General features: G+C 39.7%; 2 protein-coding genes across 4 annotated transcripts in view; one reads left to right on the top strand and one right to left on the bottom strand.

Annotated features, from left to right (window-relative positions):
* The window catches only part of Znf654 (zinc finger protein 654), a 38,824-nt gene extending 27,969 nt beyond the window's left edge, over positions 1 to 10,855 (bottom strand). The window contains exon 1 of the mRNA XM_042676671.1: positions 10,611 to 10,855. Within this exon, the coding sequence (XP_042532605.1) occupies positions 10,611 to 10,796 (186 nt within the window). The 5' untranslated portion in view covers positions 10,797 to 10,855. The remainder of the gene's footprint in view (positions 1 to 10,610) is intronic.
* A 282-nt stretch (positions 10,856 to 11,137) lies between these two features.
* On the top strand, positions 11,138 to 17,967 carry Cggbp1 (CGG triplet repeat binding protein 1). Of its 3 annotated transcripts, none has more exons than XM_042676708.1 (3): positions 11,138 to 11,309; positions 11,880 to 12,099; positions 14,098 to 17,967. In XM_042676708.1, the coding sequence occupies exon 3, from the start codon at positions 14,118 to 14,120 to the stop codon at positions 14,619 to 14,621; it is 504 nt and encodes a 167-aa protein (XP_042532642.1). In that variant the 5' UTR covers positions 11,138 to 11,309; positions 11,880 to 12,099; positions 14,098 to 14,117; the 3' UTR covers positions 14,622 to 17,967. The 3 variants fall into 3 exon arrangements, with proteins under 3 accessions (XP_042532642.1, XP_042532640.1, XP_042532641.1); XM_042676706.1 differs by having other exon boundaries at positions 11,140 to 11,309; positions 11,880 to 12,107; XM_042676707.1 differs by lacking the exon at positions 11,138 to 11,309 and having other exon boundaries at positions 11,830 to 12,107.
* The last annotated feature ends 479 nt before the right edge of the window (positions 17,968 to 18,446 follow it).

Raw genomic sequence — 18,446 nt, 5'->3', positions numbered from 1 at the left:
GAGAGCACCAGGCCCAGAGTTCAAACCCATACTGGCAAGAAAGGAAGAAGGGCTTACTACTAGACAGAATTAGTTATATATTCTCCATCTGATACCACAAAATTTTACTGCAAAAGTAGTAAGTCAACACTAGTCCCTATCCCACCTGTCATTAATTTCAGGGAAATACAAAATTTATTGAGTACTGGGCAGGGTTTAGTAATGTTTCTCCTACTAACCTGAACTTTAGAAAAGTAAAAAAATAAAAATGTGAAGGAACCAACCCAGATGCCCCTCAGTAGATGAATGGATCAAGAAAATGTGGTATATATACACAATGGAATTCTATGCCTCCATCAGAAAGACTGACATTGCCCCATTTGTTAGGAAATGGAAAGACTTGGAAAAAAATTATATTAACTGAAGTAAGCCAAGCCCAAAGAAACATAGGTCCCATGGTTTCCCTTATTTGCTATATCTAGTATATGTATGAGTCAAGCAGAAAAGGTCAGATAAGGTGATGTTAGGAAAATGAACCCTAAGATATGTATTTAAATGTTTTTTTTCTTTCATGCATTTGTTTCTAATGCATTTATAAAATTATTTCTTTGTTGCTTTGTATGTCCCTCCCCCACAGTATAACCCCTGCTTTCACTGTATTTGATGTCAGTATAATTTGTGGAGGGGAAGGGGAAAAAACGGGTCGTTTAAATGGGGATACAGGTGGACCCGTTGCAGCAATGAGAAGTACAAGTTGTCAAGTCGAAAACGAACTTTACAACTTTGGTGGGGGGGAGGGGGTAGGATTGGGTGGGGGGGTGGGAGGAGGCTGGGAAGGGATAGGAAGGGTGAACAAAGGAGGAGGCTACAATGCTTGATGGGAAATGTATTCATTATCTTGCCCATCTAATTGTAACCCCTCTGTACAGTATGTTCACAATAAAAAAATAAAATTAAAAAAAATGTGAAGGATAAAAAATTTTCCTTAATAGTGGTGAAAGAGGACCTTTATAGTCAGAAAGATGACCCAAGCTGTCAGAGGAATATCAGAGAGGCCCTTTGGCTCTGATGGAAGGGTTATTCTAAGAAGGAAGTTATTTGGGATCTTTAAACTCTGGTTTGTAGACTTTAATCTCTTTATAAACTTAAAAATGAGAGATGATTCAAAAGTGGAAATATTTTTCTGTCTGTGCTAGTTCTTTTTTTTAAATAAGTTTTTTTATTGTGAAAATACCATACAGAAGGGTTACAATTACATGAGCAAGGTAATGAGTACATTTCTTATCAAGTATTGTTGCCTCCTCCTTTGTTTTTCCCCAACCATCCCTTCTCTCCAATCTCTACAACTACACTCCCCAAACCCAAACCCCCGCCAAAGTTGTAAAGTTCATTTTTTCGACATAATGACTTCTACATCTCATTGTTGCAATGGGTTCACCTGTATTCCTATTAAAGCAATTTGTGTTTTTCCCTTCCCCTCCACAAATTATACGAACATCAAATACAGTGAAAATAGGGATTATACCATGGGGGAGGGACATACAAAGCAACAACAACAACAAAAAACCTTATAAATACATTAGAAACAATAGCAAAAAAGAAAAAACCTCTTGTATCCTTATCCTGGGATTCATTTCACCTAACATCATCTTATCTGACCTTTTCTGCTTGTCTCAGACATAGTCTAGTTATTGCAAATAACGGAAACCATGGGACCTATGTTTCTTTGGGTCTGGCTTACTTCACTTAATACAATTTTTTCCAAGTCTTTCCATTTCCTAACAGATGGGGAATGTCATTCTTTCTGATGGAGGCATAGAATTCCATTGTGTACACATACCACATATTCTTGAACCATTCATCTACTGAGGGGCATCTGGGTTGGTTCCCTATCTTAGCTATGGTAAATAATGCTGCAATAAACATAGTTGTGCTGCTAGCTTTAGTATGTTCTTGTTTGTGATCATTCGGGTAAACGCCCAAAAGTGGTATTGCTTGTCATAGGGGAGCTCTATGTGGTTCTGAAGGGGCTTGAACTAAGGCACTCACCTTAGCTTTCATTCTCAGGTGATCTCAGCAATTATAGAGTATCACTCAGCTCAATTGATCAAATTAGACTGATTAAATGTGATACATTTATTCCCCTGTACCTTAACTGCTGACATACCAAATTAAAACCTGTTAGTTTAAACTTAAAAACTATCATGATGGGTATGGTGGGCTAAAAACTGTAATCCCAATACTTGGGAGGTATATTATTGGAAAGATCTCAGGTCAAAAACAGCTTGGACCAAGTTAGTGAAATCCATATGCCTGACAGTGGTGGTACACATGTCTGATCTCAGCTACATGTGAGTCTTAGGGTAGGAAGATCATGGCACCCAGCCCAAAACAGAGACCCTCCCCAGAAAAAAAAAAAGAAAGAGCAAGGCTGAAGTGGAGGGCACTTATGTGCACTTGTCTAGTAAGTACAAGACCAAGTTCAACCACAGTACAGTTAAAAAAAGTAAAAATAAAAAAACTCATTGGGGCAGGGGAGGATGTAGCTCAGTAATAGAGTGTAAGCTGAAAGAGCCTGAATTTAACACAGCACCACAAAAACAACCAACACTACCACTTATTCCAGATATGCAGATTAGAACCGGATGTGATATTATAACATTCTTTGGGGTCTTGTCTCCACATTCAAAAAAATGCTAAGTATTTTAATCATACAACAGCATTGAATGTTAACAATGGCACAGTTCTATGTTGAGTTACAAATTTCAAACTCCTAAGCCAAGATCTAGAAGAATACATTTTTCAGATCTCAATACTTATCAATAATTTCCAAGTCGCTGGTTAGTCTAATGTTTTCCACAGTCTAGTAAACATCAGAAGGCTTTTGAAAAACCTAGTTTGCTGGACCTATCCCAACTGTTTCAGATTAGATGTCAGTATAAAAAGCAATAATTTACTTTTCTAGTCAAGTTTATAAACATAGGTTAACACACAGGAAATCAAAGCAGTAAATTTAAGAAAAGATAAATGAGCTCTAACCTCACAGTTCTGTTCTACCTAATTTGTATATGTTATAATTATAAACTATTCATACTCCTGTAGTATAATCTATAATATTTGAGAAAAAATTCATATCATGAATTGCCCACATATAACCATTAACATCTTGATATATTTCCATTCTCTTATTATGTGTCTTGGAAGTGCTTAACCTCTCTGCATCTCAGTTGCATCATTTAGAAAATGAAGGTAAAAATAGTGCTTATAAGGTTATTGCAAATAAATGAAAATCTAGGACAGGTACTGACATATTTTTTTCTTAAAGTGCAAGGAAATACCTCATGGACTATGTTTCTTCCATCTCAACTACTCAGTGCTGCTGTATTATGAAAAGAGTTACAGAAAATATAGAAATAAATGGGCAAACTATGATTATTAGCAAAATAAGGTACTGCTGTTTATACCACAATGGCTTATATGAAAGGTTCATTAGTTTAGTGTGTTTGAGTTATTACTGAGTTGTATTTGTTGTTACATCAAGGTTTTTGAAATTCTTAGGAGAATCTTACTGTGGACTTGCTCACAAAGAAAATGCAAATATAACTTCTACCAAGTACTAAAAGACTTGAAATGCAAAGTTCTTATGGATCATCAAAAAAATCCTCTTTATTGATATAGCTCATATGATCATCCTTTAAAGCACTTCCTCCTTCTAAACCTCAAATGTCACTACAGTGAGAATGAACTTTCCTATAGTCAAATTGCATGATTTTTTTCACTTGATGTTGAATTTTAGCTTACTAGGTTATTACATAGTCACTGAAAATATCATTTTTGTGACTAAAATATTTTAGTTTATTAAGGTTAAAAATACCCCACTATTTTAAAAGGTCTGGTTACTATTGAATTTTTTTATTTCTGCTATTAATTATAACTAGTGCTGTCATGAACACTTTTACGTCCGAATTTACATTTCCCAAGAAATAAATTCTGTAAGAATAATGATTAAGTCAAACGGTACACATTATTTTTACGTATCTAAAAACTGATGAATTGTGGTCAAAATGCTGTTAGTTTTTACACCTCTATACACTCTAATGAGAATGAATACACATATCTGAAGTGTCACTAAGATTCTTCTATCTGGGAGACCTCTGCAAAGGACCTTACCATCAAAGAATGATAAGTAGACAGATAATAAAATCCAAATGTGCATCCATTTAGTTTCCCAAGACTAAATATAAATAATATGGTATCTGAAAACTTGCTTTATCATGTATAAGTTTTTAAAACAAATACCCATACCATCTTATTTTAAAAACATAATAAACATATTCACTACTGTTTGTAAGCTTATTTTAAAAACATAATAAACATATTCACTACTGTTTGTAAGTTGAGAATGTTAAAAATAACTATAATGTATCCTATACCTTTTCTTCCCTGCAATTATCAAAGTTGTAACTGTACACAAAAACATGGAAAATGTGCTGTGAGCCAGTGGGTTCATACCTGTATAATTCTAGTTGCTCAGGAGGCTGAGATCTGAGAAATCAAGGTTCAAAGCCAGCCCAGGCAGACAAATCCAAGAAATTTGTATCTCCAGTAAATCAGCAAAAGTCCCTAAGTGGAAGTGGGCAGGAAAGCCCATTACACTCTTATCTTTCTTTCTTTTTTTTTTTTTTGGTCAGTTGTGGGGCCTGAACTTTGGGCCTGAGCGCTGTCCCTCAGTTCTTTCAGCTCACGGCTAGTGCTCTACCACTTGAGCCATAGCACCACTTCCAGCTTTTTCTGCTTATCAGGTACTAAGGAATCGAACCCAGGGCCTCATGCATGCATAGGGGGATAAAGGAGAAAGGGGGTAAAGAAGAGCATGTGCCTACACAACTGTATGTATTCTTGTACAGGTGCTGGGACTTGAGCTACTTTGCTAATTGCTAGTGCTCTATTGCTTGAGACAAAGCTCCACTTCTGGATTTTTGGTGATTAGAGATAAGAGTAGGGGCTGGGAAGGTGGCTCAGTGGTACAGTGCTTGCCTTGAATGCATGAGGCCCTAGGTTTGTTCCTCAGCACCACATAAGCAGAAAAACCTGGAAGTGGCGCTGTGACTCAAGTGGTAGAGTGCTAGCCTTGAGCTGAAGAGCTGAGGGACAGCGCTCAGGCCCAAAGTTCAGGCTCCACAACCGACCAAAAAAAAAAAAAAAAGAGAGAGAGAGAGATTAAGAGTGTAATGGGGGCTGCGAAGGTGGCTCAGTGGTAGAGTGCTTGCCTTGCATTCCTGAGGCCCTGGGTTCGATTCCTCAGCACTACATAAGCAAAAAAGAAAAAAGGCAGAAGTGGCGCTGTGGCTCAAGTGGTAGAGCGCTAGCCTTGAGCTGAAGAGCTGAAGGACAGCACCCAGGCCCAGAGTTCAAGCCCCATGACCGGACCCCCTGCCCCCCCCCAAAAAAAGAGTGTAATGGGCTTTCCTGCCAACATTGTCTTCAAACCTCCATTCTCAGATCTTAGCGTCCTGAGCAGCTAGGATTACAAGCATGCACCACAGGAACCCAGCTTCAAGAATTGTTTTTAATACACTATGTAGAAAATGAACTGTGCAACTTGTGGACAGAGAAGGGGTCTAGGGGTGTACGTGTGGCGAGGGGGTTGGGGGGTAGGACTGGGGGAAAGTGAAGGAAAGGGTGACATTGTCCAAAAAAGAAATGCACTCATTACCTGACTTCCTAAATGGTAACCCTTATATCAAGGTAGTAACAATAAAATTATATTTAAAAAAGAAAAGCAAATGGGGGGCTGGAGTATAGCCCAGGCAGTAGAGCATGAGCCTACCAAGCCTGGGACCTAGAGTTCAAACCCTAGTACTGCCCCCACAGAAAACCATAAAAATGTATTACATAGTGTCAGAAACTATTTACAAAGCTTGATGTATTATGTTATATGTCAAGACCAAGGATTGTTTATTTATTTTATTTTTTTGGTTAGTTGTGAGACTTGAACTCTGGGAGTGGGCGCTGTCCCTGCGCTCTTCAGCTCAAGGTGAGCGCTTTACCACTCTGCCACAGCGCCACTTCAGGTTTTCTAGTGGTCTCAAGGTAAGAGTCTCAAGAACTTTCCTGCCCAGGCTGGCTTTGAACCACAATCCTCAGATCTCAGCCTCCTGAGTAGCTAGGATTACAGGCATGAGCCACCGGTACCTGGCTAAGGATTGTTTCTTCTTAAACGATTAAGTTAGAATTTCTCTAAAAGACACATGGACCATATACCTTATAAAAAAAACAGTGAAGCAAATCTTTCTTTTAATAATAGTTGCTTAAAAATTACTTGAGAATCATTAAAACCTTTTTTTGGCCACAAATGCCATTACACATATAAAATCCCAAAGTAAAGTGTACAGCAAGGTTTCTCAACCTAGGTACTATTTTTATTGTAGCTCAGGCAATCCTTAGTTATTAGACCTATCAGTGCCCTATAGGAGATTCAACAATATTTCAGGCCTCTTCCTTAGTGGCTTCTGATCTTAACAATTAAAAATATTTTAATATTGCCAAGTGTCCACTGCAGGAAAACCTGGGACTGCCTGATATTGTTATAGAGAAAATGTTTTCCAAATCATTGTTTCATCATGACTATTTGATTATAAACAATATGTTTACAAACAATTTAAGAATGGTTACATTTCTAAACTTTTTTTTTTTTTGGTTGGTTGTGGGGCCTGAACTCTGGGCCTGGGCGCTGTCTTTCAGCTCTTCAGCTCAAGGCTAGCACTCTACCACTTGAGACACAGGGTCACTTCCAACTTTTTCTGCTTATGTGGTACTGAGGAATCAAACCCAGGGCCTCATGCATGCAAGGCACGCACTCTACCACTGAGCCACTTTCCCAGCTCCTCTAAACTTTCTTTTAAGTTACTGTGGGAAACAAAGTATAAGCTATCAACAGATCATATTATCTTTAATGCCCCTCTTAAACCCTCAAGAGGATTGAGCAGGACAGAGTATTAATAGCTTCTATTTAAGCCTATCTATGGGCTAGGTACAATTCAAAGAACTTTATGTTCACTCTCCCATTTTATATCCATGACATCTTCATGGAAATGATGTTAAGTCTACTGTGGTTCAAAATAATTTTAAAGTCAGCCGGGCGCTGGTGGCTCACGCCTGTAATCCTAGCTACTCAGGAGGCTGAGATCTGAGGATCGTGGTTCAAAGCCAGCCCGGGCAGGAAAGACCTTGAGACTCCTATCTCAAATAAACCACCAGAAAACCGGAAGTGGCGCTATAGCTCAAGTGGTAGAGCACTCGCCTTGAGCTGAAGAGCTGAGGGACAGCGCCCAGGCCCAGAGTTCAAGCCCCACGACCGACCAAAAAAAAAATAATAATAATAATTTTAAAGTCTACTTTCATTAATCCATCACAGTATTTCTAGATGTATTTATTACTCATGATGTTCTCTCTGGCACTAAAGAATAGAGAGTACCTTAAGTTGTTTAGCTTTCAATTTATTATAACTCCAGGAATTAGGGAAATGTGCACAGCACCTAACAAGTCAGAAAGACAGTAATGATCTGTTTCCTACTTTTCACCACTACAACATAATGAAAGAGTACTTTTTAAATGCTTTATCCCTGATTCCTAGCATGTATTAGGAGCTTTTTCTTTGCACCCACTTGCCTCCCTCCTCCAAAATTTATAATTATTAGAGGTCAGTAGATACTGAAGACTAAATTCAAATCCCAGCTTATCTACCTCAAATATAAATTCATGGCCTGTTTTCAACTTTGTAACTTCATCCTTCAGATTAGGAGTTAATAGGTTCTCAGTAAAAGCTACTTTTACACTGCTTACCTTAGTAAAGCAAATACAGTGTACATCAAGGGCCAATTATACTTGAGCAATTTTTGAGTCTAATAGCAGGGAACAAGGAAAGGCCCATCTTCATACTGTCTTCAGTTTTATTTTTCCTTAATAATAAAGACACAAAAACTTTTCCTCAAAAGAAGTGTTCCTCTTTTCATTCACTTATACAAGAAATATTCTTACTTCCCTCCAATGAAGGCAATAAATTGGAGTTCTCCTCAATACCACTAGGCTAGATATGTAATTTGTTTACTTACCTATCCAAGTATAAATTATACATTTTATTTACTCATGATTAAGCAATTTACTAATGGATGAGAATCACATAATATAAACCTTCATAAATATTAAGAAATCAAATCTTTAAAAAGGGAACAAATATTTGGAATTAGGTTATATAATTCACTGTTTCCCTTACTCAAAAGAGAATTACTGTATTAGTATTCTAACAAGTAGAAAACAAAATCCAACTAATAAAAACATTTCTTTGAACCCATCTAAAAGTTTAAATGTTTAAAAAAAATCACAAAGCTTACCTGGAAGGATGAAGTAGAATAGGAACCCAAAGACCAGATCAACTGATGATAATAGAGTATTGCAAAATAGGTATTGAGGTAAAAGCTGGCTCTATAAAAGTATGCTGTATAATTCAACTCACTCATAACTTTTTTTGGTGGAGGGGAGGGGTAAGGAGAGGTTGGGACCAGGATTTGAAGTCTAAGCTCTGAATTCTCAACTTTTTCCATTCACAACTGGCATTCTACCACTTCAGCCACACCTCTAATCCAATTTACAATTTTTGTTTTTTTGGTTGTGCTTTTTTTGTGCTTTTTTGCAGTACCTAAGTTTAAACTCTGGTTTAAACTTTACAGTCTGAGCCCCTCACTCATAATTTATAGTACAAAAGTCTATAGGTCTTCTTGTTCAGTTTTATTTCCTTAGATATTCTGCAGATATAATTTTATAAAATAGTCAAGTTCATTTGTTCATAAAATATTTTACTACCAATAATCACACATTGGTTTTGGTTTTTTGTTGACTGACCATCCTTGTGCTTAGGCCTCACAGAGTGCAAACATAGGTTTTCACAGGCTAAATTTGTTCTTAAAATTGATTTTAAGAAGCAAAATAATAGCTAAAAGTTCTCAGAAATGGTCTAGTATGCAAATAAATTTCAAATTCAGTAATGAAGGGATAGTACATCAGGTAAATTTTTAAATCTTATAAAAAATGGGCTGGAGGTGTAAGCTTGTGACAGAATCTAGATCCTAGGTTCAACTCCAATTTTTGCGTCTGAATATGTTCAAAATACTAATTGTATACTAATGTTCAGAAGCTTAAAATTCCTGTAGATACAAGTCTATACCAATAAAACGGTTTCTAAATCTACAACTTAAGTTCTGATAACACAGAGCTTCAATAAATGTCAATTATCAAATTAAAAACTAATATAAGAAAGTAAATGAAGAGCATTAAGAGAACCTGATCCACTCTTTATACCAAGGCAGTTTCAGCCTTGAAAATATCAACTTCATCATTTTTCCTTCCATGTTTGAAAGGCTTAAAACGAACTGTCAGCAAACACGGTGCCCATTTGTTGTTAGCTTTGCTTCATACTTGTGACCAGAATGAAATTAATAGCTAAGTTACATAAACTCTTTATATATTTATCCAAGTGAGGAAAAAAAGCTATCCTAGTTGACAGAAGAGAAAACTCACAGAGATGAGCTAAGTAACGTTGCAAAGTAAGCTGCTAAAAAGAGGTGAAGCCAGGATTTAAACCCTATATATCCAAGATATTAATTTTAAGAGGGGTGGGATGAAAAAGTTTCTTTTTGTTCAAAAAGGTTTTCAAAACAAGTGTGGTGAATGAAGAAACGGAAATTGTAAATGTGTGTAGAGCTTTACACAACCTTGACTCCTGAACAGGTAGATCGGTATTCCATTTGGCTACGCTAGAAGGACACCTAAAAGTAAAGGCGGTACAGGAAGTAATTCACCGTCACTCAACACTGAAATTTCCCAGAGAAGACGACAGGGTACTTTAAAGAATGGGCGGGGTGATGTAACCGGGGCGAGAGTTTAAGGAAAAGGACTTTCCGAGGTGCAGTTCGGAAACACTGCGAGCCAGGGGGCTGGAAAGACGACTATCAAACTCGCTGCTACCACCCCACCTCCGATTTAAAAATAACTAACTAACTGCGGTTCAGCGCCAAAGCCAAAGGAGGGACCGGCACCTCGGAATTCGGCGAGGGGATGACAGGAGCCCCTGGCCGCGGGGGAGGGGTGCGGATGACAGGAGAGGAGGCGGCAGCCACAGGGCACACCTCCCACCCCGAAAAAGAGGGGGGGCGGGGGGGCGGGAAGGAGTGGCGGAAAATGCTGCCGGCGCTTCCCAATGAAGTGAGGAGGACGGGTGCGGAGCCTGAGAAAGGCGGGACCCCCGGGCAGGACGGGGGGTGTCTGCCGGGGCAGGGGAGGCACCTCCGGACACAGCTGGCCGGCCGGCTGACTCCCCTCCCCAGCTCCCCAACCTCCACAAACTCACTTTTTCTCAGCAGCCCCAAGTCCACAAGTCACCGGGTCCTGCTCCGCGCCTCCCTCCCCACCGCAGATCGGTGCAGCCCGAGGGGGCAGGGGGCTCCCCCGCACTCCCCGCGCCCCGCCGGAGCGTCGAGCGCCGGACGCAGCCCGGACCCGTGAACCGCCAGGCCGGCAGACGCCGAGAGGCCCAGGACCCAGTGACAAGTCGGGGCGGCCGACGGGCGCCTCACCTGACAGAAGCGTCGGCAGTAATCCCGACTGCTGATCCCGACGCCGCCGCCGCAGCTGCCGCGGCCGGAGCAGCCCCTGCCGTCGCCCACAGCGCGGAGCCCGACCGGGCCCGGCGGGGACTCCACAATGGCCACGAGCTCTTCTCCGAGGCGCTCGGCCTCTTGGTCGCTCTCTTCCTCCGCCATGAGGCTCTCGCCGCCCAGCGCGTACCAGCCCCTGCGCCGCCGCCGCCGCCGTCGCTGCCTCGGCTAACCTCCTCCTCCTCCTCCTTCAGTTCCCTCCCCCTTCCCCCGCCCCAGCCGGACAGGGGCCGCTCGGCTGGGCGCTACTTCCGGCTCCGCCCACCCACGCCCCCCGTTCTTGTTGGAGGAGTTTGGCTGCCAATCACAGTCACGCCCGCCCTCCTCACGCTATTGGCCAAATCGGACGTCTGCTTGTGAGACCCCGCGTCTGTTGGTCGCTGTAGCTCGGCGGTTGCTGAGGACCGCCTACGAGCTCTGCCATAGGCGGTGCGGGAGGACGGGGCGCGGCGGGGGACACGGCAGCCGCCGTGGGGCTCGTTCGGGCGACGGCGGCGGCGGCGGCGGCGGCGGCGTCTGGTCCTCCTCCCTCAACCCCTTGCTCCTCCTTTCCTTCCCCTCCCTTTCCTTTCCAGCCAGGCCTCGTCTAGTCTCCCTCACAGCGGCCCCGATCCTACGGTACCGAGGAGCTAGGGTAGCCGTGGGTGGGCCTGGCCGTTGGTGTGGGTTGTGGGCCCCGGGCCTTCAGTCCCGGAGCGGGAGCCGGGGGCGGGGCCGGGACGCCGTTGTCGGCGGGAGGAAGAGGGAGGGGACGGGACGGGGCGCCTGACAGTGGCCGCCTCCGCCTGGCGCCTGCCGCCGACTCCCCGGAGACCGCCGCCAACTCGGCGAGTTCTCGGGCCCAGAGCCGGAGACCCAGACGCGGCCCTGCCCAGCCGCCGGGGTCGGAGCGGTGGGGCGCCACCTTGCCGATCCCGGCGCGGGAGGAAGGCGGCGAGACGCCACGGGCGCCCTGCGCCCCGCCTCTCCCCCACCCGCCCCCTCCCCCGGGCCTGGGGCCCGCGCGAGGGCACCTCGGCGCGCCGACCGTAGGGGAGAAACGGGATGGGAAAGGGGCGGGGGGGGCAGGAGGAAGGCGCCGACGGGGTTTGGGGTGTGGACACCTGTGTGGAGGCTGTTGGTATTTTCAACCACCCTCTCCCTCCCCTCCCCCATTTTCCTCTCCGTTTGTTTTTTCCTATTTTACAGTAAAGGCATGATTTCCCGGCACCGCAGGGAAAACAGGGTGCAAGCCCAGAAACTACTTTCCCACCACCACTTGTTGAAAAATTGATTGGAAGGCATCTGTGGCTTTGAACTAGCGTCGAAGTGCTCTGATTTGGTGCGTCTCGTTTTTAAACTGAAGAATCTTGACTACTTAAGTTATCAAGAAGAAACAAAAACAAAACGTAAACTGGAAACTAATCCGGTAAACATGTAAGCTTCAAAACTTCTGATAAATTTCATTTGCTGTAGTAAATTACTGCTTCTCTTTTGTTGGCAAGTTCCGGGTCTTAACTTTTGAACTTCCTCATTTGTTTAAAATATCTTTGTGAAAACACCTTTGTTCTTTGGGTATGTGGCTCTGTAAACTGGAGCATCCTTAACCGGATAGCTACTTGCCCTTCCCAGTTACACGAACAGACTTTTTTAAAAAAGTTTTTCAGGGGCTGGGAAGGTGGCTCAATGGTAAAGTGCTTGCCTTGCAAGTATGAGGCCCTGGGTTCGATTCCTCAGCACCACATAAGCAGAAAAAAATCGGAAGTGGCGCTGTGGCTCAAGTGGTAGAGTGCTTGCCTTGAGCTGAAGAGCAGAAGGACAGCGCCCAGGCCCAGAGTTCAGGCCCATGACTGACAAAAAAAAAAAAAAATTTTTGCAAATTACAATGCTTTCCCATTAGCAGAAGTGTTTGAGTTTCAAAGAAATATACTTGGTTCAAGATTTGAAATCCAAATATTTGAGCACAGAATGCTTTCAAATAGAAAGTGAAATTTAAGTATTACCAACATACTATTAACTTACAGACAGACATGTAATGATAGTTTACTAAGTATTAGGCAAGGATCATAACTTTTCTGCCATTACAAATCTGACAAGATGAGAGCTGTGCACCAAAAGAAAAAGTGATAAGAACAATTTAAACATATTAAAACTTAGACTTCTGTGCTTTACAGAATAATTTTGTGAATTGTTAAAGCGTCCTGGTTTGAGTCCACATGTATTCAACACATTGACAATTTAAAGCTCATTTGACAGAAATTTAATGTTACACAGATACCCTCTACCATTGATTAATGCAATGAAATAGAATATTCACATTGCTTGTAATTGCACTTATTTACTTCATAATATACTTAAGAATCATTTGCTAACATATTAGACTCTCTACTTTGAATTAGCGTAAATTTTGGTTTAGTTTAGCTCAAAGACATCACCCCAAGAAAAAGTTAACACTTAACTAATCATTTGTCACTAACAAAGAAGATTGGTTTTTAGTGCATGTAATATTACAAAATTGACTTAGTCTATAACTTGTCTCTGAAAGAAGCTCTTTTAAACAAGAACACATATCTAAATTGGATAATGTTAATGTAATTAATACTCAACCTGTGGTAATATTTTTCTGAAAGATTGTTTTAATTTATTTGAATGTCATGAAAGTCAAAGAATGGACCGAGTTATTAATAATTTACTCTAGGTTTGTCTTCCCTTAAATGTTTTAGATAAGATGCAGGGCACTGGTGGCTCACGCCTGTAATCCTAGCTACTCAGGAGGCTGAGATCTGAGCATCGCGGTTCAAAGCTAGCCCGGGCAGGAGAGACCGTGAGACTCCTATCTCCAATAAACCACCAGAAAACCGGAAGTGGCACTGTAGCTCAAGTGGTAGAGCGCTTGCCTTGAGCTGAAGAGCTGAGGGACAGCACCCAGGCCCAGAGTTCAATTCCCACGACCGACAAAAAAAAAAAAAAATGTTTTAGATAAGATTTGATAGACAAATGTCTTACCAATTTGAATTAAAGGGTTTTTTGTGTTTTTTTTTCTTTTTGTGGTACAGAGAATTGAGTGCATTTATTTAAAATATTTAGTCCTCTTTTTTTTTTTTTTCTTTTTTGCCAAGGTGGGGACTTGAACTGAGAGCACAGGCACTGTCCCTAGCTTCTTTTTGATCAAAGCTAGCACTCTACCACTTGAGTGACAGCCCCACTTTTGGCTTTTTTGGTAGTTAATTGGAAATAAGAATATCAGGGACTCTCCTGCTTTGTCTGGCTTCTAACCCTGAGTCTGAGACCTCAGCTTCCTGAGTAGTTTAGGATTATAGGCATGAGTTACAGGCTTCTGGCTGAAGTCTTTAATCTTTAATATTATTTTAACTAGTTCTAGAATGAAATATAAATATATATGTATGTATCTTTTTTTTTTTTAAAGAACTTTACTAAGAGTCAGAAATGGAACGGTTTGTAGTAACAGCACCACCAGCTCGAAATAGATCTAAGACTGCTTTGTATGTGACACCCCTGGATCGAGTCACTGAGTTTGGAGGTGAGCTTCATGAAGATGGAGGAAAACTCTTCTGCACTTCTTGCAATGTGGTTCTGAATCATGTTCGCAAGTCTGCCATTAGTGACCACCTCAAGTCAAAGACTCACACCAAGAGAAAGGCAGAATTTGAAGAGCAGAATGTGAGAAAGAAGCAGAGGCCCCTAACTGCATCTCTTCAGTGCAACAGTACTGCACAAACAGAGAAAGTCAGTGTTATCCAGGACTTTGTGAAAATGTGCCTGGAAGCCAACATCCCCCTTGAGAAAGCTGATCATCCAGCAGTTCGTGCTTTCCTGTCTCGCCATGTGAAGAATGGAGGCTCCATACCTAAGTCAGACCAGCTGAGGAGAGCATATCTGCCTGATGGATATGAGAATGAAAATCAGCTTCTCAACTCACAAGATTGTTGACAAGGAGGTTATCACCTTTGTGATCAAGATAAATAATGTTGAGTATTAAAGTTATGTGTTGATTGTGTGGTTCATTTTTATATTTATTTCATTTAAAATCATGTGATGCAGAATAGTTTTGCATTGTGTATATAGTTGCAGGAAAACGAAAAGATCTCATTGCAAAACTTACTGTTAATTTTAGTCACCAATGGTATAAAGCAAAACTTAGGTATAGAGTGTACTAGGACACGTGAAACCTGACAGTTATCTTTAAAATTGATGGTTTTTCTCCTGAAATGTTTATGCATGGAAGAACTGCCCATTTTTAACTCTATTGCCATGTATGATTATTTCTTGTGAGATTACTTATCTGTATTGAAGACTAGCCTATAAAACTGAAGCTGCTGCCAGGCAACACCATTCACAGTAGCCTAATGGCATTATTTCTAATCAGATGATCTTTTAAATGGAAAAAGGTGAGAAAACTGTTCTACTCTCTCAAAACCCTAGCAGAAATGACTGTTTATTCCAAACTCTGGTATGTGCATATAAATATTCTTCAGTTCCTCACTTGTCTCTTCCATCTCCCATCCCCCTTTTAAAGACTTACTGTATTTACTAGCAGCTTCTAGTGACCAAAAGACTAAAATCATAATGTCAGTGCCAAAAGCCATGGGGAATTAACAGTGATGAAATTTTAGTTTCTTATTTTGAACACAAATTTTTGAGCCATCACTTTCATTTTAAGCATCATCTTGAATATGCAAACTTTTTTGTCTTGGTATTGAAAAAGGTCTGTAGGATTACTATTTAGAAACAGGTATTTTTTGGTTGAGTTTCCTCATAGTTACTTTTTGGCTGACAGATCAAATAAGAAAAACATCCTATACATTTTTTTTCCATGAGTTTATTTAGATAAATAGAAACAAGTTATGCTTTCACTTTTCTCTGCTTTGCCTCTGATGGTACAAGGTTTTGAACATAAATGGTAAATAGGTGTCTTGAAAAATCTGGCAAGATTTTTGTATTGAAAATGTAGCAGTGTCTAGAACCACCTGTTTGAGTGAACAAATAATCAGTTCTGTTAACAGTCAACCATGTTCAGCAAGTGATCTCTGAGCCTCACTGCTCACTAAGGTTACTATGGTCGTAGTTTCGCCCAGTTATGTCCTCTCCATTAGAGATCCAAGCTATATTGTTCAGAATTGTGACATCTGAAAATTTAAAACTAGAATATTAGCTGAAAAACAGTATTTGACAACATCCAAGTTTAAAATACTTGTATATTTCTTTGATAAAGCAACAATAGTGATGTGTCCTATATGACTTGGGGTTATTTTTGAGGTTATTTTGTCACAATCTTTTTTTAAAAAACCAAAGTGGATAAATTCTTTGAAAGCAATTTTCCTGTCTTAAGTGTCTTTATAGACATAAGTTCCTAACAAGTTGTTAATGAGGCCATCTGATTTTAGATGTTGCTTTTAAGAAGCCTGCTACCAAAAAAAAATCACTTGTCAAAATTTGAAGTTTCACATTTTTTCTTGTACTTTTGTTAAAGTAGCACAGTATATGCCTAGAGTTGTGCTGTTATTTTTAAGCATATGCATGAGGAGCCCAGCAGCAAAACAACCAAAATTATTGTGCAGGCAACCATGTTTAAATTATCTAAGATAATAGAATATCTAAGAAGTAAGAAAATAATTGAGTTTATAGCACTATTTTCAGAATAAAAAATATGATAATCATTCTAGTTTTTCAAAATTCCCTAAGATTTAGACTGATCGTTACTGTATTTTTTTAATTTGCACTACCAGTATGTATGTGTAGTGGAAGAATGTTCAGTAGCCCATTAAGTTGGTTGATATTGCACTAGGAAACCTTCAGTAATTCACATTTGACTTTCTAGTAGTTCTTACTGTTCTGATGATCATTTAATCTCTATATATCTTGCATATTTTTCCAGACTTTCAACTATTCCCACATTGGCCATATCCAGGGGCATAGTCTTGTTAGGGTTTATATCATGTCCTTAGGATGAGCTTTCCATCTTGTGGTGGGGTTAATGTTTCTTTGCTGATTATGAAACTCATTTCCTGGAAAGGATTAACTTTGCCTTATAGGCTAAGTAAGAAAGTGATTGGTTTAGCCTGCTCAAACTGATAGAAATACATAGAACCTTGATTGGCAATGTTAGGTAACAAATGAGAATGACCAAGAAAGAGGTATAGTGAATATGTGTACAGACACTCTCAATCTTAACTATATAGTGTTAGTGTGATGCTATACTATTGGAAAAATAGCAACTTCTTTTTCTGATTTATAAGTTGTATACATAAACATAAGATTTGTACTGTTTCATTTATAAACTGCCTTTGACACAAGCTTACCTGTTAATAGTGTTTTCTCAAGATACAGTAGTATGTCTTCCAGAATTTCAATATGTGCTTACAGTAAATAGTTCATAGCTTGTTGAAATGTTGAATTTTGTTGACTTTTTTAATTTCTTTTTTTTTTTTTTTTTGTACTATACTGGGCATATAGCAAGGCTGAAGGACATTGTAATCATTTTTTACAGGGTGAAAATTTAGGAAGATTGTGTATGAGAACCAATATAGTTACTTTATCCATTATCTTTGATTAAGACTTTTTTTTTTCTTTTTCTAAACAAATGCTATTTCCAGTTAATGCCTTTGGCCCTCCAGAATTTTCAGGGACCATAAAATTTTGTAGAAAAAGTTTTGCATTTACTATTGTAACCAGTTCAGCTTGGGATTGCTCTGAAGTGTTAGCTGCTTATAAAGTAAGTATAGGTGGCAGTATTTCCAGGCTGAGTTCCATGTTCAAACCTTTGCCTGAAATAATTTGTATGTGAATGTTAATGGAAATACATATACGCAAAATAAAAGTTAAGGTGACCTCAAAAGGCACAATTACTTGGTTCTTAGTCTTTGTAAGGGCTCTGTGTTTGACTTGCCCCAACTCCCATTAAATGACAACAGATCACCTGAAGGTATGTTAATTTGATTTATTCACAAGAAGATAAGTTCTATAACTTACTGAAAAATCTTAGGCTAAAATAAATTGCTTCAGCTTCTGGTTGGCATTGATTAGAATGTGAATAGTGAAGTGGCTATCCTAAACCTTGGTTTATCTCAACCCATACTATCATAGATTTCTGAGGCAAATATGGTTCTTATCTAGTGGTATTCGACTTGTATCCAGAATACTGTATTAATTAAAACATTATTATGTTCATTTTTGTATTCCTGTGCTTTTTTTTGTTCACGCATGTATCTTTAGTACAAATGTGTTGCTATTAAGAGTTTGTCTCTGACTTTTACAAATAAATTTTGAAGTTTTAGAACTTTTTGAAGGCACATTTTACTCTTTTGTGAGCCAATGATAAGTACATTTCATAAAAAATTAACAGATGTAAAGTTGAATTTATATCTTCTTAATCCTTATGTCTAATATGCTATGAATAGCCTGCCCCTCAAAAAATATAGGAAATACTTTAGTTATTTATATATAGGTCATATAAACTATTAGTTATATTTAGATAATATTTAGTCTACCTATAATTGGAAACATTTTAAATATCCACTTTTATAAATATGAAAGAACGGTTTAGTTTGGATCACACTTTGCCACTGGAAAATCTATTTATACTGACCACTTAGAACAAAAAAATGAATAATGAAAAGTTTATGGCATACGGTTTTGAGGGAAAATATGCAATACTTCTGTTTTGCAAGATAGTGTATTTAGTAATGTTTACTTTTCCTGTAATCAAAATTGCAGAAAAGAAAGAGGAAGAAAGGAAAGAAATATGTATACATAGGA

Source organism: Dipodomys spectabilis, unplaced genomic scaffold, assembly GCF_019054845.1.
Source record: "Dipodomys spectabilis isolate Male_0828 unplaced genomic scaffold, ASM1905484v1 ptg000032l, whole genome shotgun sequence".
In the NCBI taxonomy this organism is placed as follows: Eukaryota; Metazoa; Chordata; class Mammalia; order Rodentia; family Heteromyidae; genus Dipodomys; species Dipodomys spectabilis.
The sequence above is the reverse complement of the archived record's forward strand: the minus strand, read 5'-3'. Positions and strand labels throughout refer to the sequence as shown.

Coding starts and splice junctions, on each gene's coding strand:
- Cggbp1 (XM_042676708.1), top strand. CDS start 14,118: ATGGAACGGTTTGTAGTAACAGCACCACCAGCTCGAAATAGATCTAAG.